Source organism: Alexandromys fortis, unplaced genomic scaffold, assembly GCF_014885135.2.
Source record: "Alexandromys fortis isolate MF-2015 unplaced genomic scaffold, M_Fortis_MF-2015_v1.1 scaffold_185, whole genome shotgun sequence".
NCBI lineage: Eukaryota > Metazoa > Chordata > Mammalia > Rodentia > Cricetidae > Alexandromys > Alexandromys fortis.
In genome coordinates, this window is record NW_026068094.1 from 989,170 (window position 1) to 1,013,855 (window position 24,686).

Genomic DNA, 24,686 nt, shown 5'->3' on the forward strand with positions numbered 1-24,686 from the left:
AAGGAAGAGACGGCATAAAAGATAAGGCAGAATTTATCTATAATTTGTATCTATAAAGATAACTTTTTCCGAGCTACAGAATCACATGTCTGTAGTAGCTATTAGACATTCTTTCATTGGATTATGTAAAAGATTGCCTAATTTCAGAGGGGTGGAGGGGGGCCGTGGGGATGTCCTCTGATGGAGGTGTGACACATGAGTGGAAAGGCATCCCCACACAGAAGGATAGACATTCCTGGCTGGAGGATGAGCAGGGCAAAGGGCAGAGATAGAGAACGTTCGCAGTCCAGTCCAGGGGCCTCAGTGATGACATATTCCCAGTGCAGGGCTCTGAAGGGTATCTCTGGGAGAGGCCTGGAGAGGTGGGGGCTGAATGGGCTTTTGGGAAGCTTCTCTGTTAGTTCTTGGGGTTTCACTTAAGCCTGTTACTTTTCTTTCCATACTGGTGATGGCATTGTCCCGGAGGCCATAGAGAACTGACATGTGAGGTTGTCGTCTGGCTTCCACATGTACATGCACACTTCTGTTCATATACATAAACATGCACGAACATATATATGATGCATATACAATGATAAGAATTCTTTAAAAGAAAGAAATTAGTGACCCTTGCATTCTCTCGCTGGTCTTTAAAGTCAGCGCCTGTCAGAATGCAATTTGCCCTATCTGTCAGGATTCCTGGGCCTCAGAGAAGCTAGGAAAAGGAGGGGCACTTTTTCCAGAGAAGAGGAAACACATGATTTTGATGTCTTTGGAGAGTTCCTTGGCATCCCAGGAATGGAATCCAGAGGTACTGGGAGAGAGAGTGCCTGGGGTCAGAGAATGCTGCTCCAGGCAGCAAAGGGGTTGAAAGACTGTTTGGGAAAATGACCCTCCCCACACATGTTGAGTTATTGCCATGTGCCAGAGGCTCTGATGTAATTGTCAATGTCTCCCACAGATGCAAGACACTTGTTATTCCAGGAAGAAGTAGGTGGAAGGACATGTCCTTCGCTACCCGAGGTTACACAGTTGATAAGGGTTTGGAAGTCCCAGGGGTATAGGTAAGCAATTAAAAAGTTCTTCGGGGAGAAGAATCCCTAGGGAGGAAGAGGTGTCTCTGACTCAGCCTTTCCTACAGTGCTGAAGCTGAGCTTTTTGTATTGGAGCAATTCATGTCTCCAAGGCTGGAAAGATGGCTCAGAAGGTAGGAGCCCTTGCTGCGAAGGCTTATGACCTGAATTCAATCCCTGAGTGGCTTGGCACACTACATTGGGAGTATCTGAGTTACTGAAAAGCAATCTAGAAGCTACTAGAATAAATTCTTGCTTCTAATGCAGACAGTAAGCACAATGTTAGAGAAATGGCGGGAGCTACATCTGTATAATGGACTTCTGGCCACGGAATGGGCCCCTGCGCCACGGTTTGTGCCTAAATGTCTCCAAAGGCTGATGTGTTAAAGGCTTGGTTTCTGACCCGAGTGCTCATGGGAGGTTGGGGAAGCTGGGTTGCTGAAGGTGTGCCTTTTAAAAGGGATGCTGGGACGCTGACCCCTTTCTGCCTCCTTTGCTTCCTGGTGGCTACGCACACAATGAATGGGCCGCTGCCACACCCTCTTCTGAGTGGTACTCTGCCACCATAGGCCCAAGGCCACATGGTCAGAGAACTCTGATCTTCAATCCCTGAAACCTTTTCTCCTTTTAAACAGTCTATCTCCGGCATTTTGTCACAGGCACACAGCACAGAAGGCTGCCTAATCGTGAGCCTTTGAATTAACCTTCTTTTGTGTTTCTCCATCTGTCCCCAACCTTCTCCTGTATGTCAGGTTCGGGTCTGAAGGGCTCAGAGTGGCTGACTACTTCTCAGTAGAGGAACTGTGCTCTGTACTTCTGGTGTGCTGGTTTCCCCAGGGCAGAGCTGGTGCTGCTATCTCTAACTTACAGATGAGGAAACTGAGGCCGAGACTAATCAGAGGATATACAGACCTAGTCTTCCCAACTCTTGGTCTAACTCTGTGGTAGGTCAGGGCTCATGAAGATTTCAGGTGTTTTTTGATTCAGAATAAATTTTCTAGAACTTACCCTGAAGCTATACACAGAGTTCAACCACAGCTGCCTACCTGAGGGGAGCAGCAACCACAAACCTCTGAGACTTCTGGGCAGAAAGCAAGCCCAGCAGGAGGTCTCCCTGGGACTAGAAACCTCTTGGGACAGGGAACCAGGCCATGGCCTGCCCAGGCATGAAATGCTAACATCATTCCAGTGGCTGCCCAACTTTCAGGCTTTTAAGGTGCAGTGCCCTCCTCCCAATGTCTTCTGGATGCTGTGTATCAAAGGCCAGGTGGGAGCCGCTGCCTTTCTTCTAGAGACAAGGAAAACTAGACTCAGGCAGAACATGTGGTTTGGTTTGTCTAGGGCAACTCTACCAGCACTGTGACCCGTTCATACAATTCCTCATGTTGTGGAGGTCTACAACCATAAATCTATTTTCTTTGCTACTTCAAAACTGTAATTTTGCTACTGTAAATATTTTTGGAGATAGAGGTTTGCCAAAGGGGCCGCTACCCACAGGCTGAGAGCCATGGTCTAGCATCCCTGCAAAGAAACCAAGAGCTGCGCCAAGGGCTTTCCAGCACAGAGCCAGGCAGGCTAGCTGGGCCCTGTGTGCACAGAGCTTTGCTGTCTTCTTCGTCAGTAATTCCAGTGCAGACAGGTCATGCTTCCCAGACCAGCAAATGATAGACACGAAATTCTGTTTTAAAATAAAAACATTTTTTTCTATTTTTCTCTCATTCTGAGATTTTTCATACCAACGTCAATAGTAATGTCAGCTGGACAGGAGCCAAGTGCAAGGTCACCGCCATCTGATGCAGGCAGAGGTCAGCTGCACCTTTCAGTTGACCCGGGCAGAGTCCAATCTGTTCAGCTCCACATCTGTTTCTAAGTGTACAATGCTCAGTGGTCAGTAAAGACATCATGGATGGGTGCATGGATGTGAAGCCCCTCCTGGGCCTCTCCACATCTTGTGTTTTTCAGGGCTCATCTCCCCCAAAGTAAGGGAGAAAAGGGTTCTCAGAAGGAATCTGCTACAGATGAGGTCCAGGGGGATCTCAGTACAGGGGGTACTGAGACTGACCAGCTGGAGGTGGACAGCCATTAGAGGAAGCACAGGGGTGAATGGAGAGTGTCTTATTCTGGAGTTCATCCCCAGCCCTCAGGCAGCCAAGCTTCTGCACTAGGACAATGACTTGGGCTGGTGTGTTGTCTTTTGCTGCCATGCCAATGCAGTTTCCAATAGCAAGCTCTGGGTAGCTTCCCGGGCTGTGGGCCATTGATGGATTGGGGAGGGATTTTCTCTGAGGTCCAGGGTTGTCTGCTATCACTGAGAGAGTAGAGTAGCTTGCTTGGGAAAAGAGCAACCAGTCCCTATGTTGAACTGACACAGATGCTGCCTCACTTGGGGTATGCAGGTGGCAGGATGAGGGTAGGAACACAAGCCTGTTGGGTAAGATAGCCAGGCAAGGGCAGCAGATCCCATGGGTGCCATGGGACAAGGATGATCTGGGCAGGGAACCAGGTTGAAGTGAGCTGAGTCTGAGAACGTGGGTAGCAACCCGTGGGAGGCACCACTGTGGGCAGAGCAGTAGGTGTCAGCACAGGACCCTGTCAGGAAAGATCAGAGGGGACCAATGAGTCCTAACCTTGACCAAGAACTGTTCTTGCTGCTTCCCAGGGGCCTCCATGATTCAATGAGCTGGTGGTGGGTAGTGTGGCAGCTGGTCCTGCCCTTCTGGGGCTTTCAGCATACCTACCTGGACCTAACCTCACAGCATGGATAGCAGCCATGTGTCTAGGATGTCACCTCACTCCTCAGAGAGTCACTTCTTCAGTAGCAGACCATGAATAGAAGATTCCAGGTCTTAGTCACCGCATCCTGGTCAAAACTTTAGTACTGACCTCTAAGGAGCAAGATGACTTTTCTATGGCACACTGTGATGTGGGATTTGAACTGAGGTTTGACACTGGGCAGTCTACTTTAGAGCTGACTGCCCAACCCCTATGTTCTATGCTTTACCCCGTGACTCTGTTTTGTGAACTGTGAAGTTTTGTACAGGTGACAATACCACTCTGTCACTCAAAGGGAGAGCCAGCTAGCGAGACACTTGTTCCAGATCCCCTCTTTTAGGCATCTCCTTGGCCTTCCTATTTCTGGAAGGATTCACATGGTGGTCGCTACTGTAGGCACCTTCCCCAGGGATCCTTCAGAGCAGGGCTGGGGTGAGGTGAACCCAGACGACTGAGCCACTCACAACCATGTCCATGTTTGAGGGCAGGGTCAAGCTGGCCTCACCAGGCTGCTGCGATGCACTGACGCTTCCAATCTTTTCCTGCTTCCTCCGCTTGGCTCTCTGATTCTGGAACCAGATCTGCGGTCAGGGAAAGAAAATGAACATGTGTAAAGGAAATACATCCAACTACTCGCCCCACCCCCATTTGGTATCTTCCCCCAACTCCAGAACACTAGCATCCCCCAAGAATGAGCACTTCACAGTTTATAAAATCACACCTTGGGAGGGGGAGTTCATTGCATGTCGGGTCTGGAGACTTCAGGGAAGAGACCAGGGTAACAGGAGTGGGGGACATGCATGAGTAAGAACTGAGAAGGTTTGGGTGGGTCTGTGGTGAACAGAGCTTGAAGATCTGAGATCCTGCTAACAGCTGCCACCTGGAAACAGGAGCCGGCATGTCAGATTCATCAGTCTCCAGCCTCCAGCCTCCAGCGGGAAGAATCTTGATGACCTTCTCTTTCTTTCTTTCTTTCTTTCTTTCTTTCTTTCTTTCTTTCTTTCTTCCTTCCTTCCTTCCTTCCTTTCTTCCTTCCTTCCTTTATCTTTCCCTTCCTCCCTCCCTCCCTCCCTTCTTCACTCCTTCCCCCTTTCCTTCTTCCCTTCCTTTTCTTTTTTTATGTGAATGCTTTTGAGTTTTTAAGTGCCGTGCAGGCCAAATAAAAGCCATTTGTGAGGTGTCTTCCATCAGCAGGCCACCAGTTTGCAACCCCTCTGGGCCACTTGGCAGCTATAGGTTGAACATTGGCCGATCTCTGCATTCCTGGGCGCCCTGATGGTCTCTGACATGCAGACATTTGTCCTTGGTGATTCTGGGAAAGCAGGTGTTGGTTTTTAGACTTGATGGCAGACGCAGGTGTTAAACACAGTTCTAAGTAAGAGGAACTTAGCTGGACTTAGACTGGGCTGGGCTCTAGCCAGAGGAAGGGGGTTGAATGGAACGTGGTGCATTGGGGTGGACCTCTATTTTGATTCTGAGTGAGAGCAAATAAACTGCATGTTTTTGTTTTTTAAGAATGATGTCGAAGTCTCTGTGTTCAGAACAGTGCTGGCAGTGTTGCTGTGTGTCAGAGCAGAGACTCATGCCAGCCTGAGACTTTTCTAACAGAATGTGGTGGTGACAAGATGGCAGATGTTAGATTCGGCTGTTAGTATAGAAACCCTGTCTCTGACAGTGAATCCTTGGTCTGTCTGCTGCTCTGCTTCCACCAAGGAGATGGAGGTGTACTTTACCAGGCTGGCCAGCAGTGCCTTGGTCAGCCACGCCTACCAACCCAAATGTCGGAGTGGCCCTCCAGCTGAGAGGGATTTGCACAGTTTTAAACCATTGAGAAAAGAAACAAAAGGAATAGTATTTTCTGACACTGGCAGCTTGTACAAAAATCAGATTTCCACACTTATAAATATAATTTTGTTGGAATGTCACCATGGTCACCTGTTTCTTCCTTGGCTGTGGCTGCTTTCAGGCCACCATGGCAGGGACACTCGCCCTCCCTGACAGGGACGGCATGTCTAGCAAAACCCAAGGCGATTCCTCTTAGTAAAAATGTTGGCTGACCCCAGTCCTCAGCTGCTATAACTGATAGCATGGATAACCCTTAGAAGCATGAATGAGCAGCTGAGAGGGGGCATGGGACAGAGATGGATGGAGAGCACCAGAGTTTACCCACTAGAGGTTCTTTATGAGGCGAGGGTAGTCTCACTGCCTGGAACCCAGGAGATGGTTCAGCTGGGGCAGCCCTGCAGGGCTGAGGGCCCAGCAAGGAACTGAGTGAAGTGGTCACTGTACCTGTACTCGAGCTTCAGGCAGGTTGATCCTGGAAGCCAGCTGGGTCCGGACATGGATGTCGGGGTAGTGGGTGAAGCGGAAGAGCTTCTCCAGTTCCTGTAGCTGCTCCGTCGTGAAGGTGGTGCGAACTCTCCGCTTGCTCTTTCTTTCTTCTGTGGGAGAAAGCATGCAAGTTGGGTCAGCAACCTGGCTGTCAGTCCCTTGGGGAGATGTTTATGTTGCTTCCTTCTCCAAGCCTATGGCCACTGCTGATGGTCCCTGGCTCCTTGGTGTTGGGGGCTGCAGACCCCTGGCCCCTTGACTTTCTTTACCTGCCTCAGACCCTTTGCCTGCTGGAGAGAAACAACTTGTTTCCCTGTGTTTTAGCTACTCTGAGCGTGAGACAGGGGAGTGGGTTCTGGCGGCTGCAGCTGAAAGATCCGGAGAGCTGGGGTGTGACCAGAGCATTATATAAGCTGCCCCTGAGCACAATAAAGTTGGCATTCTTGTTTCAAGGATGACCCGTCTCCTGCAGGTGCTGCACTACGGGCATAGTACTGTAGTACACATAGCACAGACAGACGCTACACTTTGGAATTGGAGGTTAGCAGCGTTGTCTTCTAGAACCCCCTCTAGGCTAATCCTCTTCTTCCCAGTGAAGTCAAGTAAACCTTCTAGAAAATTTTCTGATTCTGTGCCTTTCTTCGGTTTAAATGTCTTTAGGGCACACCCCTTTGTCTATAATAAGAGATGGCAAGCAGACCAAACCCATCCTATTGTATTTTAAAATAAAGTTTTATTGAAACATAGCTTTATGTATTGCATTTTGTATTATCTCTTCCCAGTTTTGCATTATAATGGTGGCACTGACTCATTGCATCTGAGAGCATATGGCTACAAAGACTGAAATAATTACCATCTGGCCCTTTACAGAAAAAGTATGCCAACCTTGTCTTAGGAAGTGCAGGTCAAGCATGGTGGCAGCAGAGCCCTGCCAACTCATCTCCAACCCACCTGACTAGCCTCAGTTCCATTCAGGTTTGGCTCTGCCATTTATGGGTTCAGCACAAAATGAAAATGTGAGGGCCCTGTTCAGAAGAGTCCAAAGTCTTTTCCTTTCTTACCTAGATTGTCACTCTCTGTCTGCCATCGGATTTATTTGTTTGTTTATGTGTAAGTATTTGTATGTGTACACACCTGTGTGTGGTGTATGTGCAGGACAGAGTGCTCTGTTCTGTCATTCTCTGTCACATTCCCTTGAGACAGGGTCTCCCACTGAACTTGGAGCCAGAAAGCTCCAATGATTCTCCCGTCTCTGTTCCCAAGCGGGTTACAGCTGTGCATGTAGATACATCCCTTTTTTCTACATGTGCGCTGGAGATTTGAACTCAGGTTCTCATGCTCTTACCTACGGAGTCATATCCTCAATCTTCATGGTAGCTTTTAATTTACTATTTAATTTTGACGGAGACAGATTGAATGAGAACATTCATGGGGTATGCTAGTCTTTCCAGGGACCTGGGAGTTACCCCAAAGCTTTGAGAGATTTGACTCCATCCTGCAACTTGGCACCTGACTTTGAATATCCTGGAAGTTATAACTCAGCCAGCCCCTTTCCAAGGTGGAAGTAGGTGGGGCAGAGGATGGGGGGTAAGAGCCCATCCTAGGGCGGCAGGAATGGGAAGAGGGCATTGATGGATCCATGTTCTAATATCCTAGCCTTTGCTTGATGCCTCACTGGGCTCCTTCTAAAACAAATTCTAACCTAAAATTGCTAAGGCGTTCTAGAGAGTGACCCTCTGTATTCATCCCTACCTGTGGGACCTCTCTCTAGGCGCAGTACTCTGTGGAACCTCGGTGGGCACTCATACTGCCATAGCCAGCTCTACTGCCCTCACTCTGCCAACCTTTGTACCCAGACTCATTCAAATTGCTCAACTGCCTGGCTTTGTAGCATATCCCATAGGTATTTTCCTGCGACAGATGATGATTTCAGGGACAGACATAATTCTAATTTATACAGGCTCTTTGGGACATAATTCAATCTTAAAAATATTTATATATTTTATTCTTTGATCTTTACTTGACTTTGGGTAGATAGGGTCCAAGGATAGACATCAACTGGTGGCCTCAACACAGAAAAGGCTCAAAGTAAATATGATAGAAATAATATTTAATAGTGACAAGTAAAAAGTTAGAAGTTATTAACAATTTCATAATAATTAGTACCTATAGTCTATCGTCCATGTACAATCTGTCCTCCTTTTAGATGATAGAACAAACCAGTGATAATATCTAAGCAAATGTTTGAAAAGACAAGCAATTAGAAAGGGTTTGTACCTAGAGAAATGAAGTGGTACTATTAGCATCTATAATTCACTATTCTCACAATGACGGACATATACCAAAGGAACAAACAGATACAATAAGCTTTCATAATTAATAAATCTCCATGTCATTATTTGTGAGCTGGTGGCCCAAAGAAAAGTATGACTACATACGCACACCAGTCATACAAAAAAAAAAGTACTATATACACTTGCTTCTCCCAGGGAGATCTTTCAGAATGGGAGATTTGGCCGCCTTTATACTTTAGCCCCTCAGAGAGCCAGGCAACAGTGGATGCTGGTGGAGTGACCAAACTCTGCGGTTTGTTTTCTGGCCAAGGCATCTGAAGATAAAGCTGCAGTAGTCCTAATTGGACCAATTACAGAAGTGTAGACAAAACACACAAACTCTCAGCCCATATTGTTTTCCCTTTCAGATGAGGACAGAGTCCAGTACCAGGGAAGACTCAGCACTCATGCTTGGAGGACCCAAACACTGGGGAGGTGGCTCCTGTCTGCCTGCAGCCTCCTTTCTGGACAGTGTACCCCTGGAAGGCAGGAGGCTCTCAGATTAACCAAGCAACCAATGCCTAGAGAGAGCTTCACCAATATTTGCTCCAGATGAATAGCCCCGAGGACAGAGGACATGGTTTTGTAAAATACACCTGAAATTTTGTAGAGCACTGGTGTCATGAGCCACGTAGACGACTGATGAGAGCGGACGTGCTTTAAAAGGGGAGGAAGAACTGGAAAATGCTGGCAGCTTAATAGCTGAAAAGATCCACTAACATTCCTTTCTTCTTCTGCAGGGGATGATGCTTGTCACAGGATGGTAGAAACCACACCACAAGACCTGAGCTCGTTCTGTTAACCTTCACAACTTGAGAACATTTAATTTACTCTGTACTTGTACTTGCTGTCTATAGGGTGAGGTAGGAGAGGTATTGAATGATAGATGACCAAATACTAATCCACCCTGACCAGATTCTGCAATCCTTTAGTTGAGGAGAAAAATGGCGTGTGGGTGGGTGTGTGAGTGGAGTGGCGTGTGCGCTTCTCCTTTTCAGAATCAGCCATGTTGTCTCCTAGGTTGTAGGAATGAGATTGCATAGTCTCACGCATCCATAGTGTACCAACTTTTATTGTTAATCCACTTTTAAAATCTCCTCGATTTGGCTTTTTACTCCCCTTTGCTGACTTCACAAGTTTATTGAGAATGCATGCAATGGGGACTAAAGTATCATTTTTCAATAGCTTTTATGCCGCTTCTTATTGCATCTACTTATTTGTGTGTGTGTGTGTGTGTGTGTGTGTGTGTGTGTGTGTGTGTGTATGGACATTTGCTAGGGAGAAGATATGGAGGTCAGAGGACAACTTGTGGTGGAGCGGCTTTCTCAAAGATTATACTCAGTAATCAGGATTGACGTCAAGTGCCTTTACACCATTCCTTTTAGCAGTTGTGTGCCATCTATGGTAGATATCTCACTTCTACCATCTGCCTCCTACCTTTCCAAGACTACCCTGCTTTTAAGAACAATAATAATAAAAATAACAAATTTATTATTGAGACAAGGTCTTATGTAGCCAAGTCTGGCTTCAAATTTAATATGTAGGCTAGAAAAATATTGCATGCCATTGGCCTTGAGCTACATGTGCTCTGACAGAATTTTTCTTTTTTGAGGGATGGTATTGTGATGGTGATAGGAATGTTCAATCACTCTAGTGATCCTTCCTAGAAGAAAGATAGTACCTAAAATTCACATGCATGGGGACATGGAGGCTGAGTTCCAAATGGACCTGCTTAGCTCAAGATGCAGAAGCCCTTTTTCAAGACTAGTTTGTGGTTCTTGAAATATCAGTAGTCAATTATGATTATTTTCTTTTTATAATATGACTATTTTTTGTCCTTATATTTATTTTGATTTTTCGTATAGCTTTTTTTTTTACAAGTAGTATATTTTGATTATATTCTTTACCCTTCTAATGATGATTTTTATTTTACTTCCCTTCTTGGGAACAACCTCAAACCAGAGAGACATAAGCGGTAGTGAGAAAACTCCAGAGCTGAGGTCACTCATTCCCATTGGTTGGGTTCCCAACTAAGGTCAAGTCCATTTGGGATGGAGACAAATAGACTTGAACCCTTGAGTCAGGAAAATAATTTAGGACCAGAGGCTGGACATCATGCAGAAAGGCCAAAAAATGTGTTGTCCAAAAGAGCAGCTGGCAGATTAAAGTGGCCATTGAAATAAGAAAAATAGAAAATTCAGCTGCTCAGCCATGTTATCCATAGCAGGACAGCGCGGTGTGGTGAGGGGCTACCATGTTGGACTGTAGCTGTACAAGACAACCATCACTGTGGAATGTTCTGTTTGGCAGCTCTTTCTCATTGGACTATCTAAAGGATTATGAAAAATTTGTGTTCTGGGTCAAGGTTTGTGTTTTTTCTCCATCACAATATCATTTATTTGCCACTAATCTCCAAAAAAGGACATATGAGATTGGTGTGGTGCCATATTTGAAGGCCTCAGAAGATTTTGAAGTATAGACTTTGCCATACTTGCCTCTCTACCTGTGTCTGGGAAGGAGGGGGCTATTAGCAATAAAGATTGTGTGGGGGTTTACTCAGAGTCAACCTCACCAAGGACTACAGGACTGCAGGGAGGGAGAGGCAAGTGCAGTACTGATGAAGGTCAATGCTTTAGCTTTCCCATTGTGTGCTGGTAGAGGTTGCCAGAGGCCAGGAAGGTTGTTGCCAGGTGACTGATCATAATCGGTCACAGGATACAGAAGCAGGAACCAGAGGAAGAGCAGTGTAAGCCGATTATGGATGGAGGAGAGACTGGAACATGATGCAGCCTATACACCTTAGGATCCTCAGAGATTTCTTCATCAAAGCATTGAAAATCTGAGCCCACCAGGGAAGCTGTTCCAGGCCTAGGATGGAGTCCTTCCTAGATGCAAAAACATTGGCATTCTGTATCTCTGCTCTGAGAGGATTAGGTCCAGGCCTAGCATCTCCTTCCCAGGTTCTTGGCCACTTTGATCTAGCAGTTGCTATTTTGGACAACATATTTTTGACCTCTGTACAGGATATCCAACATCAGGAAGCTCATGGCTCCAGCTCATCCCCGCAACTTCATTTTTTAGATGGACAAGAACATCTGGGGCAGGGAGAGGTGGATGAAGACAGCCAGGACAGCTACCTCTTTCATGTGGCTCTTTCTGGCCATTATTAATTCTGGGAGGTGCGAATCACACTTCAGTGAGTCTTCAAAGAGAATGAGTTAGCAGAACTTAATTAAAATGGAGTCGTTTAATACATCGATCATAATAAATACACAATTTATGCAGGTGATTAGGCCACCTAATTATAAACTGATGTTTCTTTGCTCTCAACTCCTTTTCCTGATTGCTCCTTTTCTGTGGTTTGCTAATTGGCCCTGGTCATGCAGTTAAAGGCCCGGGGTGTATGGGTGGGTGACATGAATAGGACAGAGAAGAGATGAGAGAAGAAAAGAAAGGGAAGATGATGTGGGATTCCCCTTATATGCTGTGAATACCACTGGTTAATAAAGAAGCTGCATTGGGTCTACTGCAGTGCAGAACAGGGGAAGGCAGGAATTTCAAGCAGATAGAGAAAGAGAGAGCAGGTAGAGTCAAGGAGAAGCCAAGTAGCAGCAGTAGGAGACAGACAGTGGACAGAACCTTTCCAGTAGGCTACAACCATGTGGTGATACATAGATTAATGGAAATGGGCTAATTAAGGTATAAGAGCTAGCCAATAAGAAGCATGAGGTAATACGCCCAGCAGTGTTGTAATAGTACAGTTTCTGTGTGACTATTTTGGGTCTGAGTGGCCAGTAAATGAATGAGCAGCCCTCACCAACAGATTGGTGTGCCAACATGGGCTGACCATACCCACATAAAATCTGAGAGAGTTTGAAAAGAAATTCTAGACAAAACTAACCAAACAAACAAACATAAAACGGAATTTAGTGCAGCTTTTTGGTAGCTGAATTTTCTCCCTGTGTTGGTTCTGCTTGATGGTGGCAAGCAGGGGTGCTGTGGCTACTTTAAGACAGATCTTCTTGATTCAACATTAGCAGCAAAACAAAAAACAAAAAAACAAAAACAAAACTCATGAGGTTTCAAAATGGTGGCTTCCTGGTTTGTGCTAATTGCATAAACAGTGCTGGCTTTTTCAGAATGCTGAGCACTTAAATGGGGTTTGTGAGCAAAGTGCTACAACTTGCTTAAAGCAACACAGACCTGCTGTGTGTCTGGAAGTGAGGCTGTGAGCATGACTCACAGAGTTGGCATTGAATGGGCCTCTGTCATGTTGAACTGGGCAGATCCAAAAGGCAAAGCAGCCATGCTACTTAGCATTTTAAGAAGTGGCCCTTGTCAGAAAAGGATTGCAGATACACAATAAAGACAGATTTAAATGAAAAAGATCTCTACATTGGATAAATGTATGTAAGCTTAAGAGAGAGAAGAAGAAGAAGAATATAGATAGCTATAAAAGGAAGTAAATAGTTTTTTTTAAAAAAAAAGCAAAGTCTTTAAGGAGACAGAGTAAAGACAGTCATAGATTAAAGAAGTAAAAAAAAATAAGCCACGTAAAGATGGAATATACACAGAGAGTCTGGATTATGTATATTATTATGTTTTTTTGAATTTTTTTTACTGTAGATAAATATTTGATTCTGAGGCCTGCTAAGCTAAACCAACAAATATACTTTAAAGATATCTTAACTTCAAAATTTAGGTCTAAGGATATGTTAATGGAAAAGAGGTTCTGCTTTTGTTTTCACAGGGGATGAGAACCTGTGGATTCCTTCCAGACTAATATGGTTCAATGGAACCCTCTGAAAGGTCTCTATAACCCCCTAAAATTACTTCACCCAACAAAAATCAGGAAGCAGTTTAGAGAGAACTATGCCTAAATCCCTCGATATTGTTTATAAACGTTTGTTTACATAAATGGGGATATGCTATAAAGATAAATACTTTGCATTGGTATGGATCTTGGTTTATTGATACAAATTTAAGGTCAATTTTGTTATATGTATATTTATGCTCTTGATTAAGGTATATTATGCACATTTAAAAATGTAATGTATAATTAAGAAATACAGGTTAATAGATAGTCATTTGTAATAGTCAAGTTTGTAATCGTGTTAGTTAGGCTTTCTAGATGTACAGAGATATATTTCAGAAGGATAGTTATTCTTCAAACCTTTCAAAGACTAACAGAATTTAAAATGTTTTAATAACTTGGGACTTTTCATGGCAATGAGACACATCTGCTTCTGGCACACTCATCTACTTCAAAGAATGATATAAGCATCGAAGAGGCTCCTTATGGAGTTGGTTAGCCATTTGGTTAAGAAACTGTTTTTGCCTGGACTGCCAGATGTTATGCTGTATGAACTAGACATGCAGGACCCACAGAAAAATGATTGCTGAACTTGCCTAAGGGTCAGATGGTCTTTTGGGGTTCCTGCTTCATGAAAAAGTATGCCAGACATTGTTCAGGATGCAGAAGAAAGTGACTGACAAACTGCCAATATAGGTGGAAATGTCTTTGAAATTTCTTGCTTCGTGGAAACATCTGCCAGATACTTGAGCTTGTAGGCTGAAGATGGATGCTCCGTTACAGAAAAACTTGGGTGACTATTCAGGCAGCGAGATGTCTCTGTCAATTCTAGAGTTTTGGAAGTTGCTTACAATGTACTTCCTGTTAACTTAGGTAATATTATATTCTTCTGGATTTGAAGAATAGATAGTTATAATTATAGTTTTCCTTAGTTATAATAAAAGATAAAATAGATATAAATATTGTAAATGTAATTCTTGCTTGTTACCTGTTTTGTTACATGTAATTTTACTATGTTAAGGTTAAAACCTTCCCTTTTATTTAGACAGAAAAGGGAGGTGATGTGGGATTCCCCTCTGTATGCTGTGAATACCATTGGTTAATAAAGAATCTGCTTTGGGGTGGCCTATTGCAGTGCAGAATAGGGCAAGGCAGGAATTTAAGCAGAGAGAGGAAAAGCGAGCAGGCAGAGTCAAGGAGAAGCCATGTAGCTCCTATAAAAGACAGATGTCAAATGCCAGATGGAACCTTACCAATAAGCCACAACCATGTAGCAACACGCAGATTAATAGAAATGGGTTAATTTAAGATATAAGAGGTAGTCAATAAGAAGTATGAGGTAATAGGTCAAGCAGTTTCTGTGTGATTATCTCTGGTCTGGGTGGCTGGGAAATGAATGAGCAGCCTCTGGCAACAGGAAGAGAAAAAGGAAGGAGCGTAAGATAAAGGGGGAAGCAGTGAGATACCTGTGAGCCTTGTGATCCTGCCCCCAAAGATATGCACAAATTCAGACTCCTCTTAACAATGAATGGGATTTTATTTGGAAATAGTCTGTAAATATAATAGTTAAGACTCAAGATATGATCACTCTGGGGATATGGTAGACATGAATCCAATGACTGGTGTCCTTCAGAAGAGAAGGAGAGACTCTCCGTCTCTGTCTATCCCCTCATACATGCATAAGCACACACACACAAACACATGCACACATGCATAAACACATGCACACACACACACACACACACCTGCACACATGTATAAACACAAACACACACAGACAAATACACACAAGTGGGAGGAAGGTAGGACTCCTGTGATTATTCAGGCTGTCAGAAGCACTCACAGACAGGAGAGAGGTCAGGGAACTAACCAGAGGAAGAGGAGGAGGAGAAAGGAACATGGGGAGGCATGGTTTTCAAAGGCTGGAGATGCAGGGCATCTGAAGGGGGGAAAGGTTCAGAAGTACATATCTTTGCATAGAGGAGAAGGTCTGAATGAGTGATGGAGATGAATGCAGACACAAGCAGGTCAGGTGTGTGGACTTTGAATAGCCCAGCAAAGAGGCAGAGGCAGAGGCTGAGCAGCCAGAGCATGAGGACCAATGGACCTACTGCCTTCTTTTTGAAAATAAAATTTTATTAGAGCACAAATATATCTATGCTTTTCACATTGTCTGTCGGTGTTTTCAACCTCCATGGTAGAGTAATTGTGACAGAGACCATCATTAAAGCTTAGAATTACAGTATTATCCTTTACAGGAAAAAAAATCTTGCTGACCCTTGCTGTAGGACATTCCTCAAACACCCAGAATATGACTCTGCCCTAGCCAGCTCCATCAGACAAGATAGGCACAAGTTGGCCCTGCTCCACGGTGAATCTGGCAGGAACTATCTTTGTGATTGGCCAAAGTTTGCTATATGTGGACATTCACTGCCTCTGGTTTTATTCCTCTTTACCTTCTTCGTTGCCTTCCTGCCCAGGGAACACACTTAGTGCTTCTTCACCAAGGAAGCCAACAAACAGTCCATGAGCAGGGGAAGGGATGTAAGAAGATTTTGCAGAGGCTGGGTAGTCCACACAGGTTTCCTTTTCCCCTAGGGCTAAAGTTTCAGAGGTTCACCAGTGGGCTAGGCAGAGATGACATCTTTCAGGCTCAGAGTCTCCAGTATTGAGAGAGGTTTCTTCCTGACTGCCTTTCCCTTGATGGGTTTCAGAGGTCTAGCTTCTCCCAAGAGGAGTAAATGGTGGTTGAGTCCAATATCCTTTCACAGGTTTCTACTGATTTGAGATCTGAGAGGGTTCAACCCCTTCACTGTGAGGGTCACAAAGGCAAAGGACCTTAGACCTTGCTAAGAAATTCAAGCTGTGGGCAACACCCTGGATTGGCCTGGGAGCCTGGGTGACAGGTCCAGTTCTGACTCTTTATGAACTTTAGATCTGAACAGCCCACTTTACCTCTGGAGTCCCAGCCTCCTCAAATACCCTGGACACCAGATTCATGTGGAGCTTCTAGAGTACAGATTTGTGGCCTCGCCTTGAGCTGGTGTCTTAGACATGGGTCCTGAAATGGCACAGCTAATCCAGGCTTCTTACATGGTGGCAGTAGGGGTGGGGTTGGTTATTTGCATGGAGCTGTGACTATAAAACTGGACAGGAAAAATCCATCAGAGTTTCAGAGTTTCAGAGGTCTGTAGTGCACCATGGCAGGGGGGAGGTTATGGTGGAGCAGCCCAGGGTATGTGACATCAGGGGCTGGTCACTTCATCGTAGGCTAGGTACAGAGTGAAAGAGGACCTTGGGACCAAGATATATCTTCAGAGACCCACTTAGTGGCATCCTTCTTCCGGGCAGGCCTTCTCTACAAAAGGTCCATAGTTTCTCAAACAGTGTCACTAGCGGGAAACAAGCATTCAAAACATGAACCTGTGGGGGAGGGTTCAGATTCAAACCATCACTGGAGGTTAAGTCTACCAGCCACTCCATGGAGTCCTATACATGTAAAATGGAACAGCAAGGGGCCTGAAGCTTTGCTGCTGTCCTTGGATGCTGCCCTTCTGGGGGGGACGGGGGGGGGTTCTGTCCCGGAGGAGGGACAGCACACGAGAAGCTTAAGGGCATTGGCTAGCCACCACATCCTGAGTTGTACCCAGGGCTCCTCAGATGGTGGGGAGGGACAAGGGTGGTTGACAGGGTCTGCCTAATGAACCACCTTGCTCCTTCCCACATGGCATTGTGACTGGACTTTCTGCTTAGAGGAAGTCTAAAACCACTCCCATGGCCTTCTTTGGGGCTTTCCAACAGCACGTCAGAGCTGGGAGGAACTGTACGGAGATCTCTCTCTGCTCTTTCATGTTACCTTTGAGGAAACTGAGGCCCAGATTGAGGAAGCGATTGCTAAAAGTCCTCCTGTGCACTGACACCGTGTCTGGGCTTAGTAGTCAGTGATCTTGGGTCCCTTCCCTGCGCACCCAGCCCTGCATACCCAGCACATCCCAGACGTCCACAGCCACCTTTGTACTTGCTGCCACATTGCTGCCCGTTTGCCCTATGTCTGCTTCACTCTTCTTCATCTTTACTTTGTGTGTTTGCTCAAATGCACGCATGTGAAGAGAGATCCTTCTGTCCTGACCACTACCAATTATCAGCACTATCGACACCATAGGGAGCTAGGGTAGCAAGCAGTAACTCCAGAACTATTGACATGGTGGCTTTGCATCTGTGAGTAGCCAAAGTCATGAACTGCCAGAGGGACCTGCTCCAAGGGTTGGGAAAACTTTAAACTAGGACCATAAATAACTTCCCTTGCATGGCCATAGGCCTCCAGGGCTCAGGGCTAGTACTAATTGCTTATGCAGTTTTTGTAGGTGATTTCTCTCCTTTTTTAGGTTTGCCTTCTCTAAAGTGGGTCTCACATATATGACCATGAACTAGAACAAGGGAGATAGTACGAGCTGTGGCTGTCATTTTGGCCAGCACTGTCTGGTGTCTGCTCTGGGCTTAGCAGGAACATACAAATGGAACATACTAGAATCTTCAATGGAGGTTTAAAAGAGCCGTCTCTTTTAGCTATCAGTAGCAGGGGCACTCTCCTCTCTCTCTGTGATGGGGAAGGTGGCATTCATTTATACAGCTGCAGCAGATGAGACCCAGGTTAAAACTCCCAGTGAGCTGGCTTCTGTGAATCCTTAATTGACTGGAATACCAGCGAACTTCTGAAAGCTGAGCCCAAGCCCTTTTCTATGAGGAAACCAGCCACCTCCCCTGCTGAGGGTGGCAGCATCTCCCCCAGCTAAGCACAGCTGCTCTAAGGAATCTCTGTGGGAGACTGGCTGGGGGTGGGACTCTGGGTAGGGAGGCAATGCCATCAAGGACCCCCTGAGCTTCCTGCCTAGCATTTTCTTAGATGAAAGGGGTGAAAACAGGAAAGACCAGGGTCTGGTGTGAGATACTCCAGGCTCACAGACTCCTGACCAAATGGCCTTTGAGACTTCATAAGCACTAACATGCCTCACTCTGATTCCCTGAGCTGCTTCACAAAGTAAAGCTGAGATCAGAGAGAACAGAAACGTCCCTAAAGTCACACAGTAGGCAAAGACAGGTTGGGGACACCCTCTGCCATCCCAGATTCCACAGCAAGGGGTATCCACTGCCCTGAGTGAGTGCTGGCTTGAAGAAAAGCTGAAAACTATCTGGTCATTTTTGTAGGTGTGTGTCCTTGGGAAGCTACAGACTTGGTATGGGGAATCTATGAGGGCAGGGCCTGGCAAAGCTTGATCTACTAGAAGCCATGCAAGCTGATGCAAACTGAGCTCAGCCCGTGGGGAGAATGTATGGGTGTGCCAGGGCCTGAGTTCAGCTTGTGGCTTCTAGTTTTGTAACTTGGTGACATTGTCCACCGCTTTATCAGCCCCAGTTGCCGTAATTTCTGCCCAGATGAAAGGACGGTGCCTCCCACTTCATCCGTGCAGGGTGAATGTGACTGACAGTTCCTGGTCATAGCCTGGTCAACAAGAGTCTGCTCTATGGCCCTGCATGTTTCAATCGGCAGAGCCAACGGGCTTCTGCGCTCTGAAGAGCACGGTTCTGATTCAGACTGAAAATCCTAAAAAAGCATCTGGCCTAGACCTACTTTCACTTTGGATGTCACAGCTCCTTGTTTTGTTGATGAGAACTGCCAGAACCTCCCCAGAGCCCTCGGGACAAAGCGAATGACCAGAAGTCACTTACCTTGGGACTGATCCTGTGGGGGCCTCTCTGGCTTTGAACCTGGGGTTGCTGTCTGCCTGGAGTCCTCTTCTCCTACGCTTTGCAGTCTGGGCGTGTTTCTTCTCTCTGACGGCCTCCTCAGGATAGCGTCAATGGAGAAGGACAGGCCCAGCTTCTCCCGAGCCTCACTGTACCCTGAACTCTCCTTCTCCATGTCCCCATGGATCGTAGGGCCAGCCTTGGCCTGCCCTGAAGCCAGCTGGGAGGGACACTCTGTGTGTGCCCAGGAAGATGCCAGCAGAGGGTGGTGTACTTTCATCCTGGAGCTTCTGGGGACTCGGAGGGCACACAGAGGTGGTGTTCAGGGATCCTGATCCTGGGTGACTCGAGCACGATCCCTTGGACACAGGGACTTCCATGGACCTCGTACACCTACAAGACCAGGAGTGGCTTCCTGCGGAAGAGCTGACGTCCTGTGTCCACAGGTCACAGTTGTCACCACACAGAGGTTCAGTTTTCCAGAGAGGGTCTTGGAGGTGATGGCTTTCCCAGTCAGCAGTCACTGCTCAAGGGTAACAGAAACAGAGAGAAACGATGCAGAGTTGGCAGGGAGAGGTCTGGAGCCAGCGTCCACCTTTGTCTTCTTTTCTGACTTGTGTCCCCTTCCTGCTGACCTCAGATAGTCCCTGAGAGGCTGGGGTGCCACCTATGGGCCCTACGTGGCCAAGTGAGCCCTGAGCCTCCCTGTGACTTGAGGGGCCTTTGCAATTGCCCTCTGGACTTTTTCAGTTCAGCTTCTAGTATCCAGAATGAAAGAAATTTCCAGGGCCCGTGTGCCTTTGTAGATCTTTAGGAAGGGTGGTGCTGGGTCACTAATACACTGCCAGGCTGGTGTTTTCCTTCATAGACCTCAGGCCTGTGTTCTGACTGTCCCCACCCACGCCCCTGTCTCTTGGCTGCTGTTGGCTCTGTTCTACTCTCTCCCTGACCTCCAGTCACATACTAAACTCTTTAGCCACCTGCTTCTCTTTCGTTTGGGGTTCTTTCTTCTTCTTTCTTGTTTGGTCACCCTTTACCTGTCTCTGAGACAGTCCCAAAGTGCCTTTGTCCAATAAACCCCAGGCTTGGAGCTGACAGTCACTGCTCTATCTTGCCAGGAATTCCGTTCAAAGGATTGTGTGTAATAAAGGAGGAGGGTTGGCTGATAAGGGGAATAAGTCCCACCCCAGGAGATGGGATGGCATTCAGGTGTTGGAGCAGAGAGCTGTGGGAGGCAGCCAGGATTGGAGGATAGATACAGGATGCCACACAGGGGTGTGGTGCTGGAGAAATGGCCAGGTGGAACAGACGAGAAGGTGGGGGAGGGATGGCCAGGCCTAGTAAAATGTGTTTATACACTGAGGATTAGGAGCGCTCATAGGATTTGCAGAGGCTTAGAGACTGAGCCAGGGTGTGGTGGTGAGGGTCAGCTCTGTGTTGTCCCTCACAGATTTGTGTTCCTTGCCTTGCATGGAAGACATTCCAAGACCCATGCGGGACATGTGGGGAAATCAGGCTCAGACCAAAGGGATACAGGGGATACAAGGGATGGGAGGAAGGACTTGAGGATATGTGGAAGCCATGTGTTAATGAACTGTAATCACAAATGGACAATTTGCTTAGATGAAAGTTAAATTTATGCATCTTAATCTAATTAGGCCACCGAAGTATAGTGTGATGTACACTTTCATTATTTTATTCTGAACTGTATAGGTAAGTGTTGGGAACGCCCACAGGCTGCGTCTACAGGCTATTGCCTATTACAGAGCTCAGCTAGTAATTGCCACCACTAAAACCCGGAAGCTGCCTCCAAATTCAACACTTCTGGTTTCAAGGAAACGATGCCATTTTTTTTTTGCAACTATGATTTTAGAGAACAACTTAACTGTCACATAAAAGTAAATAAATAAATAAATAATAAAGAAACAATCCGGGAGAGATGGAGAAGGGCGAGCATTTGGTGCACTTGCTACCTTTGCAGAGGATCTACGTTTGGTTCCCAGCCCCCAGGTGGCGGCTCACCACTTCAACACCTGCCCACTCCCCCAGATCAGATGCCCTTTTCTGGCCGGTCAGTACTGCACCCATATACACAAGCACTCACATACACTGTAAAAAACAAGTCTTAAGGAAGTCTGTAATGCAATACAAAATTATAAAATAGACACCCTACAGTACACAAATCAAACTGTATTTGTGGTGGAAGAGTTTGTAACGTCTTTGAGGAAGTCTTTCCTTTCCTTCTATTCCATAATTAAAGCATGTCTTTGAAGCCACTGGTCAGTGCATGTGTACGCAGAACAATCCATGAATTTGTACTAATAAGAAATTTTGTAGTGTTCTGTTTAACCTGGAATCTAAGCAGCCAATCATTTAAATGCTTCATCAAAGACACAGGAAGTACATCTTATATTTTTTGACTTTGTATAAAAGTTATACCGATTAGTTTTTGGTATTTAAAACTTTAAAAAAGGTAGAAATGAACCAAATATGTCAAGGAGTATGTAGATTTAGAGATTTGGTGGTGTTTGCATTTTAAAAAGAAAAGCTTCCTTAAAATCACCTCAAATTCTGATGGGAATGCTTACAGGAACTGGGAACAAAGACCAAGAGAAGCTAGTTCAGAATGCTGGTTTACTTTGGAAGCAGATGGTGTTCTTTGAAGACTAATAAAGGTGGACAAGCTTTATTCAAGTGAAGTAGGCTGTTTCAAATACTTGAGACTTCCAATAAAACTTTTTGAAAAAAAAAATTTTTTTTTTTAAAAAAATAGCTAAGTGGATGGGGAGAGTGGCTCAGTGGTTAGAGCATTTGCTACCCCAGTGTAAGGATCAGTGTCCGGATCCCCTGAACTCACATAAATGCTGCATAAGTGGGGTTGTCCACTCGTGATGCCAGCCTTGGGGGGAGGAGACAAGACATCCTCAGAGCAAGTGCCTAGCAAGACTAAACACATCGGCGAGATTCCCGATCAGTTAACAAGGTGGGAGAGCCACTGAGGACAATCCATCAGCCTTGGGCTTCCACATGCACATCTATGCACACCCACATACGGCGTGCCCCCATACTTGCAGAAGATGTACACATGCATGTACACACACACACCAAAAAATCCAAACAAATGGAATGAGTCTGTTTCCATTGACAGCCACGTGGTGCCTATTAAACAGTGATCCAGAACAAAACAATTCCCAGAATTGAAACATGGGCTTATTTTAACAGTCTCTAAATTTACTCTCAGTCAATAGTCCAGTAGTTTCTCCTTCTCAATACAACACAACACAGTACAGTACAATACAACACAATACAGTATAACACAATACAGTATGACACAACATGACACAATACAGTACATTACAATACAGTATAGTAAAATAAAATACAACACAACAGTACAATACAACACAATACAATATAATACAGTTTAGTACAATAGAGTACAGCACAATACAATGAAACATAATACAACATAATACAGTACAGTGCAATACAATACGGCAGTACAATACAACACAACACAGCATAGCGCAAGGGCAGAGTCCCACAGAGGAAAGTCCCTACTAAGAACTTGCCAACCAGAGGTAGTCAGAGGTGAAAGGAGGGCTTCCAGTTTATGAGTAGTTGAGAGATAAAGACAGAGAGGCAAGGAGAATGTTCTTTGGGCCCAGGCTTATGCCAGGGTCTGAGCACTCACTGTTTTCTTTAATTCACTTTATAGCCCTAACACTTAGGTGTAATTGAGACTACTTTTACAGCTGAGGAGACATGCTGGAGAGACAGAGTAGAAGAAGCGAAGCTGCACAGCTAACCAGTTCAAAGTGCTGCGTTAAACGCTCACACTTGGTTGTCATCCTGAGTCCATCGGCTGCAACCTCTCATTTAACGGAGGAAGAACTGAGTGGAGGAGAGATACGTGGTCATTGTTGCTGTACCTGTTGGCTTAGTTCCTTTCATTTTGACTTTCTTATGAGTGACCATGGCCCATGGACAAGCTAATAAAACACCCTTTTCATGTCAGATTTGGTGGAGCACACCTTTAATCTTAGCACTTGGAAGGCAGTGGCAGGTAGACCTCTGTGAGTTTGAGCTTTGCCTTGTCTACTTAGTGAATTCCAAGACAGGAAGGGCTACTACATAAAGAGTCTGTCTCAAAACCTGAAAGTCAAAAAACAAGCCAGTGTTCACATGTATATATGTGCATGTGTGTGTGTATGTGTGTGTGTGTGTGTGTGCATGTGTGTGCATGTGGAGGCCAGAGGTCCAGGTCTGGTGACTTTCAGACAGGATCTCTCAATGAACCTGGAGCTCATTGATTTGGCTAGATTGGCAAACCAGCAAGTGTCAGGCATCCTCTTGTCTCTGCCTCCTCAATGTGGGGATTGCAGACACACACCTCCAGCTTTTTAACACGGTTTGGGGATCTGATCTCAGATGCACTGCAAGCACCTTTTCAACTGGATCATGCCCCTAGCTTCAGTAAAAGCACTCCTGTGCTGTGGGCCTGGATGCTGGGTCTTCTTCCAAGCTGTCTCTGGAAAGTCAGCCAGTCCTGACCTCTGGACTGGGGAGTTTTTATCATTCACATGTATACGTACATCTGCTGTCTCTACCTGAGTGTTTATCCCATGCTCAATGGTGGGCAGTTACAGGACCAATACATGCCATCACTCTTTGGTATACCTCCCTCTGATTTTTTTTTAAAATTGACAGAGGAATAAGATGTTATATGTCTGTTTGAATCACGAAAGCTTTGAAGACTAGAAGAGAGGTTTGTAAGTCTTTCCCAGCTGTCTTATTTAATCTTATCTAAACACACACAAGCAAGCTAGCCAGCCCTGTGCAGGGCAGCATCTTAGCCCCATTTTGGAGTGAAGCAATCAAGCTTATGTTTTTCCCCCTTTGTCCTTAGTTGTGCATATGTGCCTGTGTGCACTTGTGTTTGCTTATGGAGGACAGAAATAAACTTTGGGTGCTGTTCCTCAAGCCTTGTCTACCACAGAGTCTGTCAATGAGGCTTAGGGCTTGCTGATCAGGCCAGGCGGGCTGGCCAGTGAGCCCCAAGGATCCACCTGCCTTGACCTCCCCAGTGTTGCAAGTCCAAGTGCATAATGCCATGCTTGGCTTTTCATGTGTGTTCTGGGGATTGAACTTGGGTCCTCATACTTACAAGGTAAGCACTTCACCAGCTGAGCCATCTCTCCGCTCCACTCCCATCTTCTGGGATTTTCTGTGACTTGCCCAGGGCTCTACTGGTAGGCATGGGAAGAGCTGGACTCCCATGCTGGGTTCTGAAGCCCCACTCTTTGTCAAGTGCCTTCATGACCTTCCAATGAGAATTTCAATTCGGCGTTGAAGAAAGAGCAGCCCAAATGGCAGGAACAAACCTTGAGGCAGGGACGTGTTAGTCACTGTGGCACACTGTTTCTGCTTTCATTGATGTGAGAGGAATTTGAGAAGTGCCTATTAAGAACTTGATGGGAAGGTAGATCTGAACCATCTGTTCATTTACACACTGACCAAACATCTTTGAAGCACCCGTGCTAATGTGCCAGACAGAAAGGTCAGCAAGCAGAGAAAGAGACAATCACAGTAAAGAAAGACAAGGTCCCTGCTCTCAGAGAGTTATCCTTGAGGGCAGAG

At 45.7% G+C, this 24,686-nt stretch overlaps 1 protein-coding gene across 2 annotated transcripts; it reads right to left on the reverse strand.

The window, feature by feature from the left end:
- Positions 1–2,760: 2,760 nt before the first annotated feature.
- On the reverse strand, positions 2,761–20,161 carry Isx (intestine specific homeobox). Of its 2 annotated transcripts, none has more exons than XM_050123211.1 (4): positions 19,029–20,161; positions 6,114–6,265; positions 4,289–4,405; positions 2,761–3,641 (listed from the first exon to the last, which is right to left on the reverse strand). In XM_050123211.1, the coding sequence occupies exons 1-4, from the start codon at positions 19,324–19,326 to the stop codon at positions 3,432–3,434; spliced, it is 777 nt and encodes a 258-aa protein (XP_049979168.1). In that variant the 5' UTR covers positions 19,327–20,161; the 3' UTR covers positions 2,761–3,431. The 2 variants fall into 2 exon arrangements, with proteins under 2 accessions (XP_049979168.1, XP_049979167.1); XM_050123210.1 differs by having other exon boundaries at positions 2,765–3,641; positions 4,330–4,405.
- Between the last annotated feature and the right edge of the window lie 4,525 nt (positions 20,162–24,686).

Coding starts and splice junctions, on each gene's coding strand:
- Isx (XM_050123210.1), bottom strand. CDS start 19,326: ATGAAAGTACACCACCCTCTGCTGGCATCTTCCTGGGCACACACAGAG. Junction 4,406..6,113: donor TGCCTGAAGCTCGAGTACAG/GTACAGTGACCA, acceptor CCCTGACCGCAG/ATCTGGTTCCAGAATCAGAG. Junction 3,642..4,329: donor CAGTGCATCGCAGCAGCCTG/GTGAGGCCAGCT, acceptor CTTTCCTGACAG/GGTCCTGTGCTGACACCTAC.